General features: G+C 52.5%; 1 protein-coding gene across 1 annotated transcript in view; it reads left to right on the top strand.

Annotated features, from left to right (window-relative positions):
* LOC311311118 (SPRY domain-containing SOCS box protein 4-like) overlaps positions 1–15936 on the top strand; it is a 46329-nt gene that overhangs the window by 10980 nt on the left and 19413 nt on the right. Inside the window, exons 2-3 of the mRNA XM_084440763.1 lie at positions 2785–2880; positions 12772–13661. Of these exons, the coding sequence (XP_084296889.1) occupies positions 12953–13661 (709 nt within the window). The 5' untranslated portion in view covers positions 2785–2880; positions 12772–12952. The remainder of the gene's footprint in view (positions 1–2784; positions 2881–12771; positions 13662–15936) is intronic.

Genomic DNA, 15936 nt, shown 5'->3' on the forward strand with positions numbered 1-15936 from the left:
TTTCAGAAAAGGACGCACTGTTCTCAAGGTGTCATATGGGGACTTTGCTGGATTTATTGCAGCCGAGAGAAAGTCAGAATGGGATTTTGTACTTTTCAGCCTGTGCGTATGTGAGTATTGATTTGAGTCTCGAGTCAGGGTCACCTCGGTGTGCGTGTCATTTGTCGGCTGGTGTGCGGGTAATTGGTGGATTGGTGTTGACCTGTGTCCTTGTGTGTACTTGCCTTCGGGGTCAGCTGAGTTGGAATAGATGACTCCGCCTCCCCTTCCTCCCTAATCAGTGGATCAGCCATGATGACGCTCCTAGGCTGAGGCAAGGGCACTGCCTTACTACCCTACACTTCCCTATATGCTCATCCTCGCCATCGCCCCAGCCCCGTGCACTTCCCCCTGCCAGTCACATGACCAATCTCCACCAAGCCTTCATAATACAGTACGCCAAGAACCACATAATTGGATTGCAGTGCTATATCTGTGGACATACCCATAACAGGCCTGTATTACAACCCTCAGGCATCCCACCTCCAGGCCTGTATTACAACCCTCAGGCATCCCACCTCCCCATATCGAAGCCGCCTTTGACGCAGTAATGTGCATTTAGAAATAAAGAGCCCTTACTTGGCGCTTGTGGTCTCGGTCGCCATGGCAACTTTAGCACTTACGCTTCAGGGCTCTCAAAAGAATATTCTTGAATGGTTATTGATTTCTCCTGTTTGCAGAAGTCCTTCTCCATTCACACCAAGATCATTAAAATGATTACTGCAAGACAGCAGTTTTCAAACCTGCCTCTTCAGACCACTTCTCTCTCTGCCACGACCAGTTGCTTTAGCATACAGTATCTATATCAGCGACCCTTGACCTCCTTAAAGGACGACACGTCTGCTCTTTCCACTGTGCTCCGAATCTCCCTAATGAGCTTCTGCTGGTCGTACAAGCTCCCATTGACAGCCAGTCACTATTTACGACCTTGTATTTATTTTCCTTCCAGCCCTGCCCAACGGCCTCCCCTTTCACTGAAAGCTTTTATTTAGTGCCCAATACCCCACCCCGCCCAATACCCCACCCCGCCAAATACCCCTCCCCTGCCCAATACCCCCACCCCGCCCAATACCCCACCCCGCCCAATACCCCACCCCGCCCAATACCCCACCCCCGCCGAATACCACACCCCCGCCCAATACCACACCCCCGCCCAATACCCCACTCCTGCCCAAAACCCCACCCCTGCCAAATACCCCACCCTGTCCAATACCCCAGCCCTGCCCAATGGCCTCCTAACCCACTGAGCGCTTTTATTTAGCGCCCAATACCCCACCCCGTCCAATACCCCACCCCCGCCCAATACCCCACCCTCGCCCAATACCACACTCGGCAACATTCTCTCCATTCCTCATCCCGGCGTAATGTCTGGCGGGCGGGCTGACGGCGTGCAGGGAGAGCTGGGGAAGGGAGAAGGCTGTGTGATGTATTAATCAGGCCTGACGTCTCATCCTCTCTCATCTCATCAAGTGGTCCCCGATTTGCACCCCGGGAACATCTGGAGACACGGCAGGTGGATAAACTCCTCCATTAAACCCCCCCCGCTGCCCACCCAAGCAGGCAGGAGGCGGCGGCAGCGCCCTCATTGGTGCAGAGACACTCTGAAAACTTTCGCACATTCCGGTGTGTGTGTTGTGTGGGTGTTGTGTGTGTGTGTGGGTGTTGTGTGTGTGTGGGTGGGTGGGTGGGTGGGTGTGTGTTGTGTGTGGGTGTGTGTACTGAGGGTTGATCTCAGGCATTTTTACCAGGTGCTCATGAATTGAAGTTACTGTGCCAGTGAGCTCATTGCATGGAGGTGCAGAGATACTAGGGTGTGTGTGCGTGGGAGAGAGAGCACGTGTATGTTTCTGTGTCCACATTCAGACTGCGCTCCCGCAGGGAGGGGAGAGGGACGTCTCTCTCCAGCAGGGAACAGAGATTAGAGTAATGAGAGTGGAATATAGTCAGTTAGGTGTGTGTTTAGGTGTGTGTTTAGGTGTGTGTTTAGGTGTGTGTTTAGGCGTATTTAGGCGTGTGTTTAGGCGTGCGTGCATGCGTCTCTCCCTAGGCTGAGAGTTGAGAAGAGGGGTTTGCCTCAAAATGTGCTGAACATAAAGATTGCAAGGCCTAATGAACGCTCGGAGCAGAGAACCGCCCCTACTTCCCTTCATCTATCCTCTCCTCCTCTGCTCTCCTCTCTCTTTCCCTAGCCTCTCTCTCTCTCTCCCTCTCTCTCTCTCTCTCTCTCTCCCTCTCTCTCTCTCTCTCCCTCCCACTCTCTCTCTCTCTCTCTCTGTCTCTCTCTCTCCCTCCCACTCTCTCTCGTTTAGTCCTAGGTTTGTTGTGATTGGACTGTCACTACCTCAGACAGAATTCATCCATGTGTACTGTGGACACGGTACTCCAGTTGTAATCTGCCGCTATAAGACAACGCTTATATGGGTTGTGTCATAGTTGCTGTTCTGTGATTTTGCCAGGGATTGTCCCACGCTTGTACCGTATTCAAATGCCTTTCATTAGATTAGTGAACAGTATTTACATTTCAGAACAAGGCTGCATGACTAAATCGTTTACTCAACAAAATGTTCCTACCCTCCAGTTTACCCTGCTCTCTCTCCCTCCCCCACCCTCCCTGTCTCTCTCTCTCCCTCCCTGTCTCTCTCCCTCCTTCTCTCTCTCCCCCTCCCTCGCTCCCTGTCTCCCTCCGTCCCTGTCTCTCTCTCTCTCTCTCTCTCTCTCTCTCTCTGTCTCTCTCTCTCTCTCCAGGAAGTGGGCAGAGCCGCGTCGGTGTGACCTGTGACCACGTGTGACTTGGCGGAGATGTGGTTTTCTCCAGACGCCAGTCCCCAGATGGATTAATAGGTGAGGCTCTGCTCAATCCCGCACCTTCCTGCCAAACCTCATCACATTCTTCACATCAATATCGCCACGTTAGGCCCACTGATCTTCCTGGGGCGAGAAGGCTTGGGAGATGCGTCTTGAGATCTTTCTCACAACGCCACTTGTGATCGTTGATGGGCTAATTATAGTTTCATTTGAGTAGTTGGCCCCATTTGGATGACCTAGAGTGGGACACCTGATCGGAGCGTTGGGCTTGGTTACCTGCTGGCCCAGAGGTAACCAGATCCAAGACCGTGTTGAATAATTCAGCAGAGCTGAGCCCAAGCCAGCTGAAAGCCACTGTGGACCCAGAGAGATCGGGGTTAGGTTTCAGCCCTAGGCACTGTGCATGCGTGCGTGCGTGCGCGCGCGCGCGCGCACACACACACACACACACACACAACATAAATACACACTCACACACATGCAGGCACAAGAGCTAGGCTAGGCTACACCACTAGTCTATCTAGTGTAAAGGCCTGTGTTTGTATTTCCTTGTGCTTTTTCCATGTATGCAGCATTGTGCGTTATTGCACACACTGATGGGGAGCTCGCGTCAGTCAAATGAGCCAACACCATCATGTTCCACCCAGTCTATTTCCTGGATGCTCCAAAAAACTGTTTTTGGAGCTCCTTTTTGGTGTCTGCAGTTTTATAGGGCCATAATAGCCAACTCTCTATATCTCAGCCATTTGAGGTAGTTAAAGGTAGTTAAACCATAGAACTGCAATTTTGGAAGCCGATGCTCAGGAAGTCCCTGTGTTCATCAGCCCAATAGCCCGGCATGCGCTGGGAACAACGCACCCATGTTAACTAGCGCGTCTCCGTACGCGAAACGGGGCGAATGAAATCCAATGGAGACCGGCGACATATGTATCGCACGCCGCCGCTGTATCCTTTTGATTTAATCGCAGATGGTCGGATGGTGCTTCGCGTTGCCAAGACGCAAGCCGAAAAACTGACTGGTGCACATTGCGTCATTGCCGGGCTGTTGAGGAGAGTACCGGTACGGTCCGACCAGTGGAAATGGACCATCTGGCCCCAGAGTCGAGTGGAAGGGCCCCCGTCGGACGGGCCCTCGCCTGGCCTAATGGATGCCGGCGGGCGTGTTATTGAACAGGACAGGATCCATAGCCGACAAGGCGAGACAGACGGCGAAGAGCGGTTCAGAACGCTGCGCGTGCCGTAGCTTCATCAGAGCTCGATGCATACTAATTGCTCCTGTGGGAGGAAGAGAGGAGAGTGTGTTGAAAACAGGGAGGATATTTTCATCTTGACTCATCAATTGTGTGTGTGTGTGTGTGTGTGTGTGTGTGTGTGTGTGTGTGTGCGAGACTGCGAGGTGGGAGAATGGCTCATCCCAAGGTGCCGCATGATCATCAATCGTCCGTGTCTCTTACTCTTGATTGATTGATTGATTGAGTGGGCGGGACAGGAAGTCATGCAGACAAGCGGTCTGCTGTTCAGCCGCCCCGTCTGGCCAGGTGGCTCTGAGCCACATCTCTTGACAGTCATCCGTCACGGTTTGTTTGTGAACGCAGGAGAGGAGTAGTGAGATCCAGATGAGCCGCTGGTTGTTGGTGAGGTAGGCGGTGCGGGGGGGGGGGGGGGGGGGGGGCGGGGGTTGATCAGGCAGTTTCGGTTTTCTTTTCCTTTTTTCTTTCTTTTCTTATCATCCTCCTCCTGGGAAGAACAGTGCACCGACCCACCCACACACGCAGGTACGCGCGCACGTGTGTGTGTGGTCGTCCGATTTCTAATCTCATTCCTAATCAGATTTTCCATCCTTCCTTATGTGTTGACCTCTTGAAGCATGTTCTGTTTCTCTTTGGCTGTTCTCATTTCTCTTCACCTCTCTCTCTCTCTCCCTCTCTCTGTCCCTCTCTCTTTCTCCCTCTCTCTGTCCCTCCCTTTCTCTTCCTCTCTCTTCCTCTGTCTGTCTCTGTCGCTCTCTCCTTCCCTCTCCAGTCTCTCTCCATCCCACTGTCTCTTGTATTATTTGCCGTTTCCCTGACCTGTTCTCTACCTGATTCCTTGAGGACAGTTGAATGGGAGCCCCTTTTGTTCCACGCGGAAGAGGTGGTCGCCTTGGCCCCGACGCATCAAAACAAGGCAGTGAAGCGCAACATCGGGACCCTGTCTGTGTGTGTGTGTGTGCCTGTGTGTGCGTGCTTGCGTGTGTGTAGTTGAGTTAAATTGCCTTCTCACATTGGAAAGCTTAATGATCTAAATTTCTTGCTTAGTGTACCTTTGCACTGCACTTCGAGATGTTGTACTTTCTCAGATGTACTTTCTGTGTGTGTGTGTGTGTTTGTGTGTGGCGCTGTGCTCTAGTCTAGATTCTACATTTGGATGATTAAAACTCCAGATTGAGGAGAGCAATGCTGTTCTGAGGAGAGAGTTTGTGTGTGTGAGGGCATACATTTGTCTGCGGGTGTGTGTGTGTGTGGGGGGGTGGGTGGCGTGGTGTCTCTTGGTGGGAGGGCTTTCTAGTCTCTCCCAGAGGAGAAAGATGAGAGGAGAGATGGAAAGCGGAAGATGAGAGGAGAATGGTTGGAGTGGTAGGGTGAGGGGTAGAGAAGGCTTGGGGGGAGGGGGGGCTGAGGTATGTGAGGAGCAGAGGGTGGGGGGCTGAGGTATGTGAGGAGCAGAGGGTGGGGGGCTGAGGTATGTGAGGAGGAGAGGGTGGGGCTGAGGTATGTGAGGAGCAGAGGGTGGGGGGCTGGGGTATGTGAGGAGGAGAGGGTGGGGGGCTGAGGTATGTGAGGAGGAGAGGGTGGGGCTGAGGTATGTGAGGAGGAGAGGGTGGGGGGAGGGGTATGTGAGGAGGAGAGGGTGGGGGGCTGAAGTAAGTGAGGGGGGGAGGGGTATGTGAGGAGGAGAGGGTGGGGGTGTGAAGTGTGTTTTTGAAACTGAACCCAGGTTAATGGATGAAACGCGAGCTCGGCCTACAGCTGCTCAACAGACTACAGACGCAGGTACAGCGACGGGGCTGGATATACATGCTATCTGGAATGTGCACTTGAACGTGACATCACCGCGCACCGTACTTTCATCGCTTTAGCGACTCGCACTGTACCCGCGGGGGGGAGGAGGGAGGGAGGAAGAGAGGGAGAGAGAGAGAGAGGGGGTGTATGTTTGTCCCCCACGACTTCTCACTCCTCGGCGTGTGCTGCATCGTTGAGAGGTGTGTGTGTGTAAACACGGGGGACTGTTTCTGTTGACGTCATGTGCTCCCCCCAAGCTCCCTGCTTCCGTGCCTCCTCCCCGAGAGCAGAACGAGAGGTGGGGGGGGGGGGGGGGGGGGGCACTCGTTCCCTCCCTCAGTCCTCTCCTGGGCTGCATTCCGAATCGCATACTACCCTACTATATAGTATGCCAAAACAGGATGTAGTATGTCCCAATACATTGTATGCCACATGCAGTATGGCAAAAATACCAGGATGTCCTACTACATCCAGTCGTATTTTGCAGTATGCAAGCCAGCAGGCTTTTTTGACCATTCTGACCCACAATCCTGTGCTCAGCGTCACATGTGCGAGTCGTGACAGCTGTAGACGAATGTCGCGTTATGGACAGCGACGGATGTGGGCAAATTTCAAGGTGCAATGTTATGACAAGGTAGTATGTCCCAATTGGATGCCTACTGCTTGCAAAGTACGTACTTTCTAAGGGCAGCTGTAGTAGGTACTGGTAGTTAGAAGTAGAAGTATGCGATTCGGAACGCAGCCCTGTACTAGGAGGGGGGGAGCCGAGACCAGGCTGTTCCATTTGGCTCGCAAAGTCGTGATTTGGGTAGATAACTACCCGCAGTTTTAGCTGGAACGCCCCTCGCTATTCGTTTTCTGGGCTCATGAACTCGTCCCCCTACCACTCGTTCCCTACCCCCAGCTAGCTCTGCAAGATGGACAAGATGGCAGCCCCCTGTGTAACTAGGTGAAACTTTAGTAATACTGTTTTATTAGTGATACTGTTTTGTTAGTAATACTGTTTTATTAGTGATACTGTTTTTCTAGTATTTTATTAGCGGCTCTGCCCACTTCCTGGAGTGAGAGAGAGAGAGAGGGGGAGAGACGGGGAGAGAGAGCAGGGTAAGAGAGAGCAGGGTAAATTGGAGGGTAGGAACAGCGTCTCTTGTCTCACTAAATCAGTCGTTCACCAAGTATTCCACAACTGTTATCCGAGGACATGTTCGCGACCTCTCTTGTATGCGCAAAATACAGCGTAGTGCGTTATTATGGATGTATGGTTGTTATCTACTGGTTCGGCAAACAAAGCTAGCTAGCGTCCATCTTTGTTCCAAGCTGCTGCTGTTGTCTACTTTACCGTGGTTACCTCGTGGGTGACGTCGTTCTCCGTCTCTCCCACCTCACCACTTCCCAGACAAATGGAACGCAGCATGTTTCCTCACGGTGGCATCACAGATGACTCAAACACACGCGCACACACACACACACACACTGTGTCTGTCTCTCTCTCACTCTCCCCTCCCTCTCTCCATCTCTCAATCCTGTCTGTGTGCGGAGCACCCTCAAACTGGGCTGTTTTGGCAACCTGTTTCTCCCTGCTGCTTCATTGATTGGGTTTCGTGTTGTCATGACGGTGTCAGGGGTGAATGCCGAGAGCTGTGTGACTCTTTATCCATTTTCACGGTAAGAGATCCTCTCTGTCTCTCCACCTCCATTAGTCTCTCTTTTCTCCCATCCCTCTATTATAACCTCTTATTTCCAAGAAAGAGTGATCTGCTCTCTCCTGCACGCTCTCTTCTGTGCGAGTCTCTCTATCCTACATTGACTTGCTGTGGCAACTCGAGCTCTCGAGCTATTTTTCTACCTCATCATTAAGTTTTGTGTCATTCCTGTTCCATTGAGCGGAAGCGGAGTGTGAGTCAGTCATGCTGATGGCGGTGTGTTGGTCAGTGTTCTATCTCGCTTGACATCTCGTCTGAGTTCGCCGCCCGCAGACAGGCTAGTGCGATCTCCAGTCACCTCCTCCCAGACGGGCTAGTGCGATCTCCAGTCACCTCCTCCCAGACGGGCTAGTGCGATCTCCAGTCACCTCCTCCCAGACGGGCTAGTGCGATCTCCAGTCACCTCCTCCCAGGCGGGCTAGTGCGATCTCCAGTCACCTCCTCCCAGACGGGCTAGTGCGATCTCCAGTCACCTCCTCCCAGGCGGGCTAGTGCGATCTCCAGTCACCTCCTCCCAGACGGGCTAGTGCGATCTCCAGTCACCTCCTCCCAGACGGGCTAGTGCGATCTCCAGTCACCTCCTCCCAGACGGGCTAGTGCGATCTCCAGTCACCTCCTCCCAGACGGGCTAGTGCGATCTCCAGTCACCTCCTCCCAGACGGGCTAGTGCGATCTCCAGTCACCTCCTCCCAGGCGGGCTAGTGCGATCTCCAGTCACCTCCCCGCCGTCCGTCCAGACGACCCTGTAATGGCGCAGCGTTGCGCGTCGACAAAGTGACATGACAGAACCGCGCACACCAATAGTAATATCATAACCCCGCTGTCATCAACCGGACACCCGCCCCCCCTTTCCCAGCGCGCGGCTCGGCCCAGTCGTACCTAGAGGGGCTGAGCTCCAATAGAAGTCTCATCCATCTGACTGGCAGTCAGTGGGCGGTGACACTGAACACACCTGGATGGAACAGGTGGAGCAGCAAGTTAAGTCTGAGTGACGGACACCTGCAGCTCTACCTCGGACAGGAGGGAAGGAGGGATGGGGAGGAAGGGGATAGGAGGGAAGCAGGTTTGGGAGGGAGAGCAGAACGGGGAATGGAAAGGATAGTAGAACATGGCATCTTTGTTTTTTACTTGTTCATCTTGTGTGTGAGACAGCCAGCTGGTTTTGTCATTGCCACTTGAATATCCCATGCGATGCAGTGTGTCCCTCTTCACTGGTCTGAGTTTGTCTGCTGTTTCCGTTTTGAGGTGTTGTGTGTGGTGTGTGTGTTGTGTGTGTGTGTGTGTTGTGTGTGTGTGGGATGCACCGATTGCAAAATTCTGGGCCGATGCCGATGTTTAAAATAACAATCCGGCCAATGCTGATGGCCAATGTTTTGTTTATTTTATGAAATTTTTATTCCATTTTGTGCCAGGGAAACAAAGAAATTGTTTGTGTGAAAGTGTTTGGTTCCAAAATGCCAATTTTTATTTCACTTTAATTTGAAAGCAAACTACACGTGCGTTTGCGGCGTTACGTCACGGATCTTCTCCGAATCTGCAGCTGGGTAGGCTACATTTTGCAACAAAAAAAGACGTAATTGTTGCGACATAACATCGCCCATTACCATCGGTGAATGTCATTTTATTTGCAGATGGGCCGATGGCAGTCAACAAGGCCAACATCGATGCCGATGTTCGGCCGTTGCATAGTGTGTGCGTGCGTGCGTGCGTGCGTGCGTGCGTGAGAGAGAGAGAGAGAGAGAGTGTGTGTGAGAGTGTGAGTGAGTGATCACTGGCCCTCCTTGTATTGCAGGCTCCCCCCCTAACAACCGGGCCGGCTGCTGGATATGTTCAGAGGGGGGTTCCAGGAAGCGCTGTTTAGGAAACCATCCACTTAATTGAACTCAGGCTTGGAGGTTCAGGCTTCCTGGAACACCCCGCCGGTGGGTTCATTCTGTCTGCCGCCTTTGGCTATAAAAAGATTTCATCTTCACTTTGTGATCACTTGACTTCTTTGATCTCATCTGCTATCTGTCATCCTCATTCTCTCTCTCTCTCTCTCTCTCTCTCTCTCTCTCTTTTGCTTTCTCTTCGTATCTCTTTCCATCTCTCCTCTTCCATCTCTCTTTCTTGCTCTCTCTGCCTCTCTTTGCGCTCTCTCTGCCTCTCTTTGCTCTCTCTCTGCCTCTCTTTGCTCTCTCTCTGCCTCTCTTCCTTCTCTTTCCTTTTGGGTCATCTCTCCGTCACTCGGCACCTTCCTCCTGCAACTTCCTCTCCTTTCACATACACTCCACACCTCTCCTAGTCCCCTCCTCCTCCTCCCCCCTCCCTGGCTCACCCCATTCCTCTCCTCCACTCATCCTCTCATCACTCCACACCTCTCCTAGTCCCCTCCTCCTCCTCCCCCCTCCCTGGCTCACCCCATTCCTCTCCTCCACTCATCCTCTCATCACTCCAGTCCTTACTGTCGCTTCCCCATCTCAGCCTATACACAGAATGGACCTGACTGTAAACATATATATTATAGATTATATTTGTACTAAAAAACCCACTAGGGGTAAACACAGTGCATACTTATTCCGTGTGTGTGTGTGTGTGTGTGTGTGTGTGTTTCACTGTTGAGTATGAAGCCCTCCTGGCATGTCAGGGACATCAGCAGGAGAGTAATGGACACTCTTATTCCATGTGGCACGTTCACGCGCTATCGATTCCCTCGCCCCCCCCCCCCGCCACCCGCCCTGTCTTTTCCGCCGCCGTCGTTTGTCATCTAATTGTCGGCCCCCGAGGGGGATCTGACGATGCGTCTCAGCCCATAGGCACACTCCGCTCATTAACAAACATCGGCCACTTCAGTCAGCAAGGAAGCCATTAGGGCCTTGCGTGTTTTTGTATGCTAGGTGTTTGTTTTTCTCTCCACACACACGGTGTGCGTACACACACACACCCACACACACACACACCCACACACACACCCACACCCAAGTCTCTGTATATGATTATGCTGTGGGATAAATAGCCCCCTTCATTCCTGCACAAATGGGCTCCATGCATCATTTAAATAGAAACTTCTAATTATATTAATACGTACATGATGAACGTTCTGTATTGGGAGCCATGAGGCAACACTTCATAAATGAGGCCTGAGGTTTGATCTACTACTCATGCAGACATGCACCCACGCACGCACGCACACACACACTCAAGCACGCTCACACAAACGCCTACAGACGTTAGTTAGTCTCTGTTTTATGCGGGCGTTAAAGCAACAGCTGGCCCCTCTCCTCCTCTCCCATCTCTCCTCTCTCCCTCCCTCCTCTGTCTCTCTCTCCCTCCCTCCTCTCTGTCTCTGTGTCTCTCTCCCTCCCTCCTCTCTGTCTCCGTGTCTCTCTCCCATCTCTCCTCTCTGTCTCTCTCTCTCCCGTTCTTTCCCCCAGCCTGTGTGACTGTCCCATGCTTCATTTGTACCCCTCCCAGCTTTTGTTTGGGTACAGGGGATTACCTCTCACCCCTTTTTGTACACACACACACACACACACACACACACACACACACCACTGGGTGATAGCCAATCCGTGTGTACTCCCCTCCCCTGTTCACTGGAAGAGCCGAACTGTGCCTTTCCCTCGAAGACGGGGAGAGGGGAGCTGAGCTGCTGTTACGGGAACAAGAGATTTGGATCGGCTGGACTGGAAAACCACGCACACGGGGGAATGGGTTTATGGGAAATGTAGGCAGAACATATTACAAAAGACATTGTATCGTGGGTCCAGGTTACGTATGGTAACTGTTATTTCCAAAGTTCTTTGGAAATTAGTTTTTCTTTCGTTGGGCATGATCGTGTAGAGAGAAGATTGATAAGGAGGCTGAAGTCCTGCCAGTCCTGGTACAGGAAGTGGAGGATGAAGGCTCCAAGGAATGCAGTATTTGAATTCACAACCAGAATACAGTGATTTTGACTTTTCATCGCGCGTGTGTGTGCGTGCGTGTTACTACATTTATTGCATGGGGTGTTACATGACCAGGGGCTTCTGTTTGGGGGGGGGTGATGAGTGTGTAAATGTGTGGTGGCAAGAGACAGAGACCACATTTGTGAGCTGGTGCAGTCTCCTTTTTTCTGTGCAAAGTTTGTTTGAAAGCACTTGCGTCTGGACACACACACACACATACACACTCACCCTTGAGAGGCTGGTGTACTTGGAGGCAGATGAACGTCTTCACATCTTTGAGTCAGAGGAGTAGTTAATCCTCTCCCTTTCTTCCCCTCCTCCAGAACAGTTGGCTGCTGCAAAGGCTGCCTCAGGCTACTACATAGTTCTCTCTCTCTCTCTCTCTCTCTCTCTCTCTCTCTCTCTCTCTCTCTCTCTCTCTCTCTCAGGGCGGATTTCTGTGCTCTCTAAGCACCAAATATAATCTCATACTGAGTTGTTTGTGAGGAAGGGAAGGCTCTAACGTTGTGACTGCATTGTGTGCCGTGCCACCGAAGGTTGGTCATTAGTTCTTGGAGAAGAGAGTGCACTGCCCTCCGCTAGATGAAGTGTTCGAGAGTGCACTGCCCTCCGCTAGATGAAGTGTTCAGGACTCTGTTTAATGGTGTTTGCAGTGAGAGAGAGAAAGGTAGGAAGGACTACATTGTGATGAGGACTAGTTAATTGCGCTGTCCTTGACATCCACACTTGAGATGTCATCGGCTGAGCCTAACATAAGAGATTGGCGCAATCCACTCAAAAACTTACTACTAACTGATGCAGGGCTCAAGAAGCACAGAAAACGTTCAATCGCTGTAAGTAAATGGTAAATTTACTCATTGCACATTTATCCAAAGCACTTTACAAAGGCCTCTCCACGCACACATTCACACACCAATGGTGGCAGCTGCCATGCTAGGTGCTAGCCTGCTCAATTTGGAGTTGTCTTGCCCAAAGACAATTCGACATGTGGACAGGAGGAGGCGGGATTCAAACCGCCGACCCTACGATCACCGCCCCGCCCTATTCCTGAGCCACAGCCGCCCCTATATATATACACACACACACACACACATACATACACATATACATATACAGCCGCTGAATACTGTCAGGCCTAACTTACTGAACATGCGAGTCCTCTTGGATGAGGAAGCCCGCCTCTGCCTGTCTGTGTGGCGTCCGTCAGGTCGACTGCTCAGATGGTTAACGCTCTGCCCTCCTCTCTCCCTGCTCCAGGTGCTGGGCTCCCCTGACCGAGGCGCCGGCGTGTGTGTGAGACCGCCCCCTCCACCCGGCACCTTCTGGCCACGGAGCACATGAGGTAACGTCGGGAAGCCCCGCCCCCATCACCACCCTCGCTCCACCCTCCCCCACCCCCCCCCATCCCCCTCCCCCTCCCCACACCCCGTTTCCAGAGATGGGTCAAAAGATCTCGGGCAGCATCAAGTCGGTGGACGCGCGCGGCGAGCCCTCCTACCGGCCGGTGCGCCGCGAGCTGCGCGGCCCCGACTTCTGCCGCCCCCCGCGCCTCGACCTGCTCCTGGACATGCCCGCGGCCAGCTCCGAGATGCAGCTGCGGCACGCCTGGAACCCCGAGGACCGCTCGCTCAACGTCTTCGTCAAGGAGGAGGACAAGCTGACCTTCCACCGCCACCCCGTGGCCCAGAGCACGGACTGCATCCGCGGCCACGTGGGCTACACGCGCGGCCTCCACGTCTGGCGCATCCACTGGCCGGCGCGGCAGCGGGGTACGCACGCCGTGGTGGGCGTGGCCACGGCTGAGGCGGGGCTGCACTCGGTGGGCTACACGGCGCTCGTGGGCTCGGACGCCGAGTCGTGGGGCTGGGACCTGGGCCGGAACCGCCTCTACCACGACGGGAAGAACCGCCCGGCGTCCGCCTCGGCGCCCACCTACCCGTGCTTCCTGGAGGCGGACGAGTCGTTCGTGCTGCCGGACGCGCTGCTGGTGGTGCTGGACATGGACGAAGGCACGCTGAGCTTCATGGTGGACGGTCAGTACCTGGGCGTGGCCTTCCGGGGGCTGAAGGGCAGGAAGCTGTACCCCATCGTCAGCGCCGTGTGGGGCCACTGCGAGGTGTCCATCCGCTACGTCAACGGCCTGGATCGTAAGTACCACCGCGCACCGCACTGCTCACGGACGGACAGACGCGTCGTGTCCCATCTTGTCTGTGCCCAGGGGGCCGGGCTCATAATTCAGGCCGGGAAATGTAGCCCCAGTCAGGCCCCTCTTTGAAAGCCGGGGTCTGACCAGTGGTCTTCGATCGGCGATCGGCAATCGTTTTGTAAACTTAAAACGAGCGACCTTCTCGCTTTCCGATTATAAATCATAAATTGTCGGTGAGTTGTTGCCGGGGGTGGGGGGGGTGCTGACTGATCATTTTTATTTTTTGGGCGGGGTTCTTCTAGGCCAGTTAGCACGCCAGTCCACCGGGAAAACTCCCGATGGCCACCCTTTCCCCCCTTTTCTCTCTCTCTCTCTCTATCCCCCCTGCTCTCTCTCTCTCTATCCCTGCTAATTGACACGTTGTGCCCCCTCTCTCTCTCTCCCTCTCTATCTCTTTCTATCCCTCTTTCTCTCTGTCCCTCTCTCTTCATCCCTCTCTCTCTCCCTGATATCTCTCTCACCCTATTTATATCTACTATCCCCTCATGAAGCCGTCATCCTGTCCTAAACCTGCCCCCCCCTAGTCATCACCCGCCCCTCTCTCTCTCTATCTCTCTCTCTCTCTATCCCTCTCTCTCTCTCTATACCTCTCTCTCTCCCCTGCTCTCTATCTCTGTACCCCCCCCCCACCCCCTGCTCTATTTCCTGACTGATGTCCTCAGGTGCTCTGCTGTGTATTTTGTGCATCTACGCATACACACACTCCCCCAGGATGTTGGGCAATGACTATGCATCCTATAAAATGCTTGCGACTCATATGCCCCCCCCCCCCCCCCCCCTTCCCCCCCACACGTACACACACACTGGACCTCGCTCCAAATCGAATGTCATTGTAGCGCGTGTGTATGTGCATGTATGTATATATTAGCACACATTATCTCTACCGGGCTATCGCGTTCGAGAAACGAGACCTACCCGACGATTAAATCTAAGCGTCTTTTCTTTCAGCTTTCATCTGCCTCCCTCCCTCCCTCTCTCTCTCTGGTCATAACCAGGCCTGTGTCGTTGGGGCTCAGGTCATCAGCACTTAAATACACAACCTTTGCTTCCTCAACACAATATATTGTGCTGAAAATGTCATAGCCAAGGTTGTATATAACTAAAGAATATAATCTCATATTATGCCTGGTTATTATCAGAGATGGGGAGGGAGTGAGATGGAAGGATGAAGGTTAGAGGAAATACATTTTAGATTAAATCCCTAGTTAGCGGGTGTGTCTTGTTATTGTTTCTTGGACGCGATAGCGTAGTAGAGGTATGTGCTTGTATGTACATGACAGAGGAAAAACAATAGAATGACTGATTGAGAGTGTATGAGTGTGCGCATGTGGAGAGAGACTGACCACCATTTGTATGGAACTGCATGTACTAGACTAGGGTGTATTAGTGAATGCAGGCTGACGGAGACAAGTGTAACGTAAAGCAGCCTTAAGATGGAGCGATGCTGTAATATACTGCTAGAGAGAGGACGCTGCAGAACGAACAAGGGTGGGTGGACCTGCTGCAGACTGAGTGACAGGACACAGGCTTGGCCAATGTCTCTTGACTGACAGAGACATAGACAGAGGCTTGGTGCTGGGCACTAGACATTCTGGGCGCTAGACACGGTTACATGTCTACACAGGACGCGTGTGTGTTTATTAACCCTAAATTTCACCTGTACATGTATGGTACATGTCTCCCTATAGAGTGTTGACAGCTACAGAGATCAAATCCAAGATGGCAGAGAAATTGGCATTTAAGAACCAGGCCAGGTCAAGCTTGTTTCTGTGCGGGACTGGTAGGACGGTAATGTCCGATAAATAAAGATGGGTCTTGTCACCTGGACACATCAGTTCCAATGCTTCCAATGCTAATCCAGCACAATGAGAGCAGGATAGCCAGTAAGCTCATGGGCTCACAACAACTAGCAGCAGCTTCCTTAACATTAATGGTAGCGGTCAGTGGCTAAAGCAGTTACACTGATGATTCCTGTAATGTTAGCTATTTTGCTGCAATGGGTTCAACTTCTGTTTCTGGATAAAGGTCATGACTTGCTGTTTTGCACTTCCCTTTAGGTGGTGAATAAGTAGACCCAGGACACAGTGGGTTATTTAGACATCTACTAGGATCTTGATATTATACTGATATGAAGATATGAAAGTAAAGTATTTGCCCTTAGAAGTAAATTGTAATTAAAATGGTTCTTAGCTAAGTAACCTAAGTGTAAGCAGACT

This window comes from Borostomias antarcticus (genome assembly GCF_949987555.1).
Source record: "Borostomias antarcticus genome assembly, chromosome: 1".
NCBI lineage: Eukaryota > Metazoa > Chordata > Actinopteri > Stomiiformes > Stomiidae > Borostomias > Borostomias antarcticus.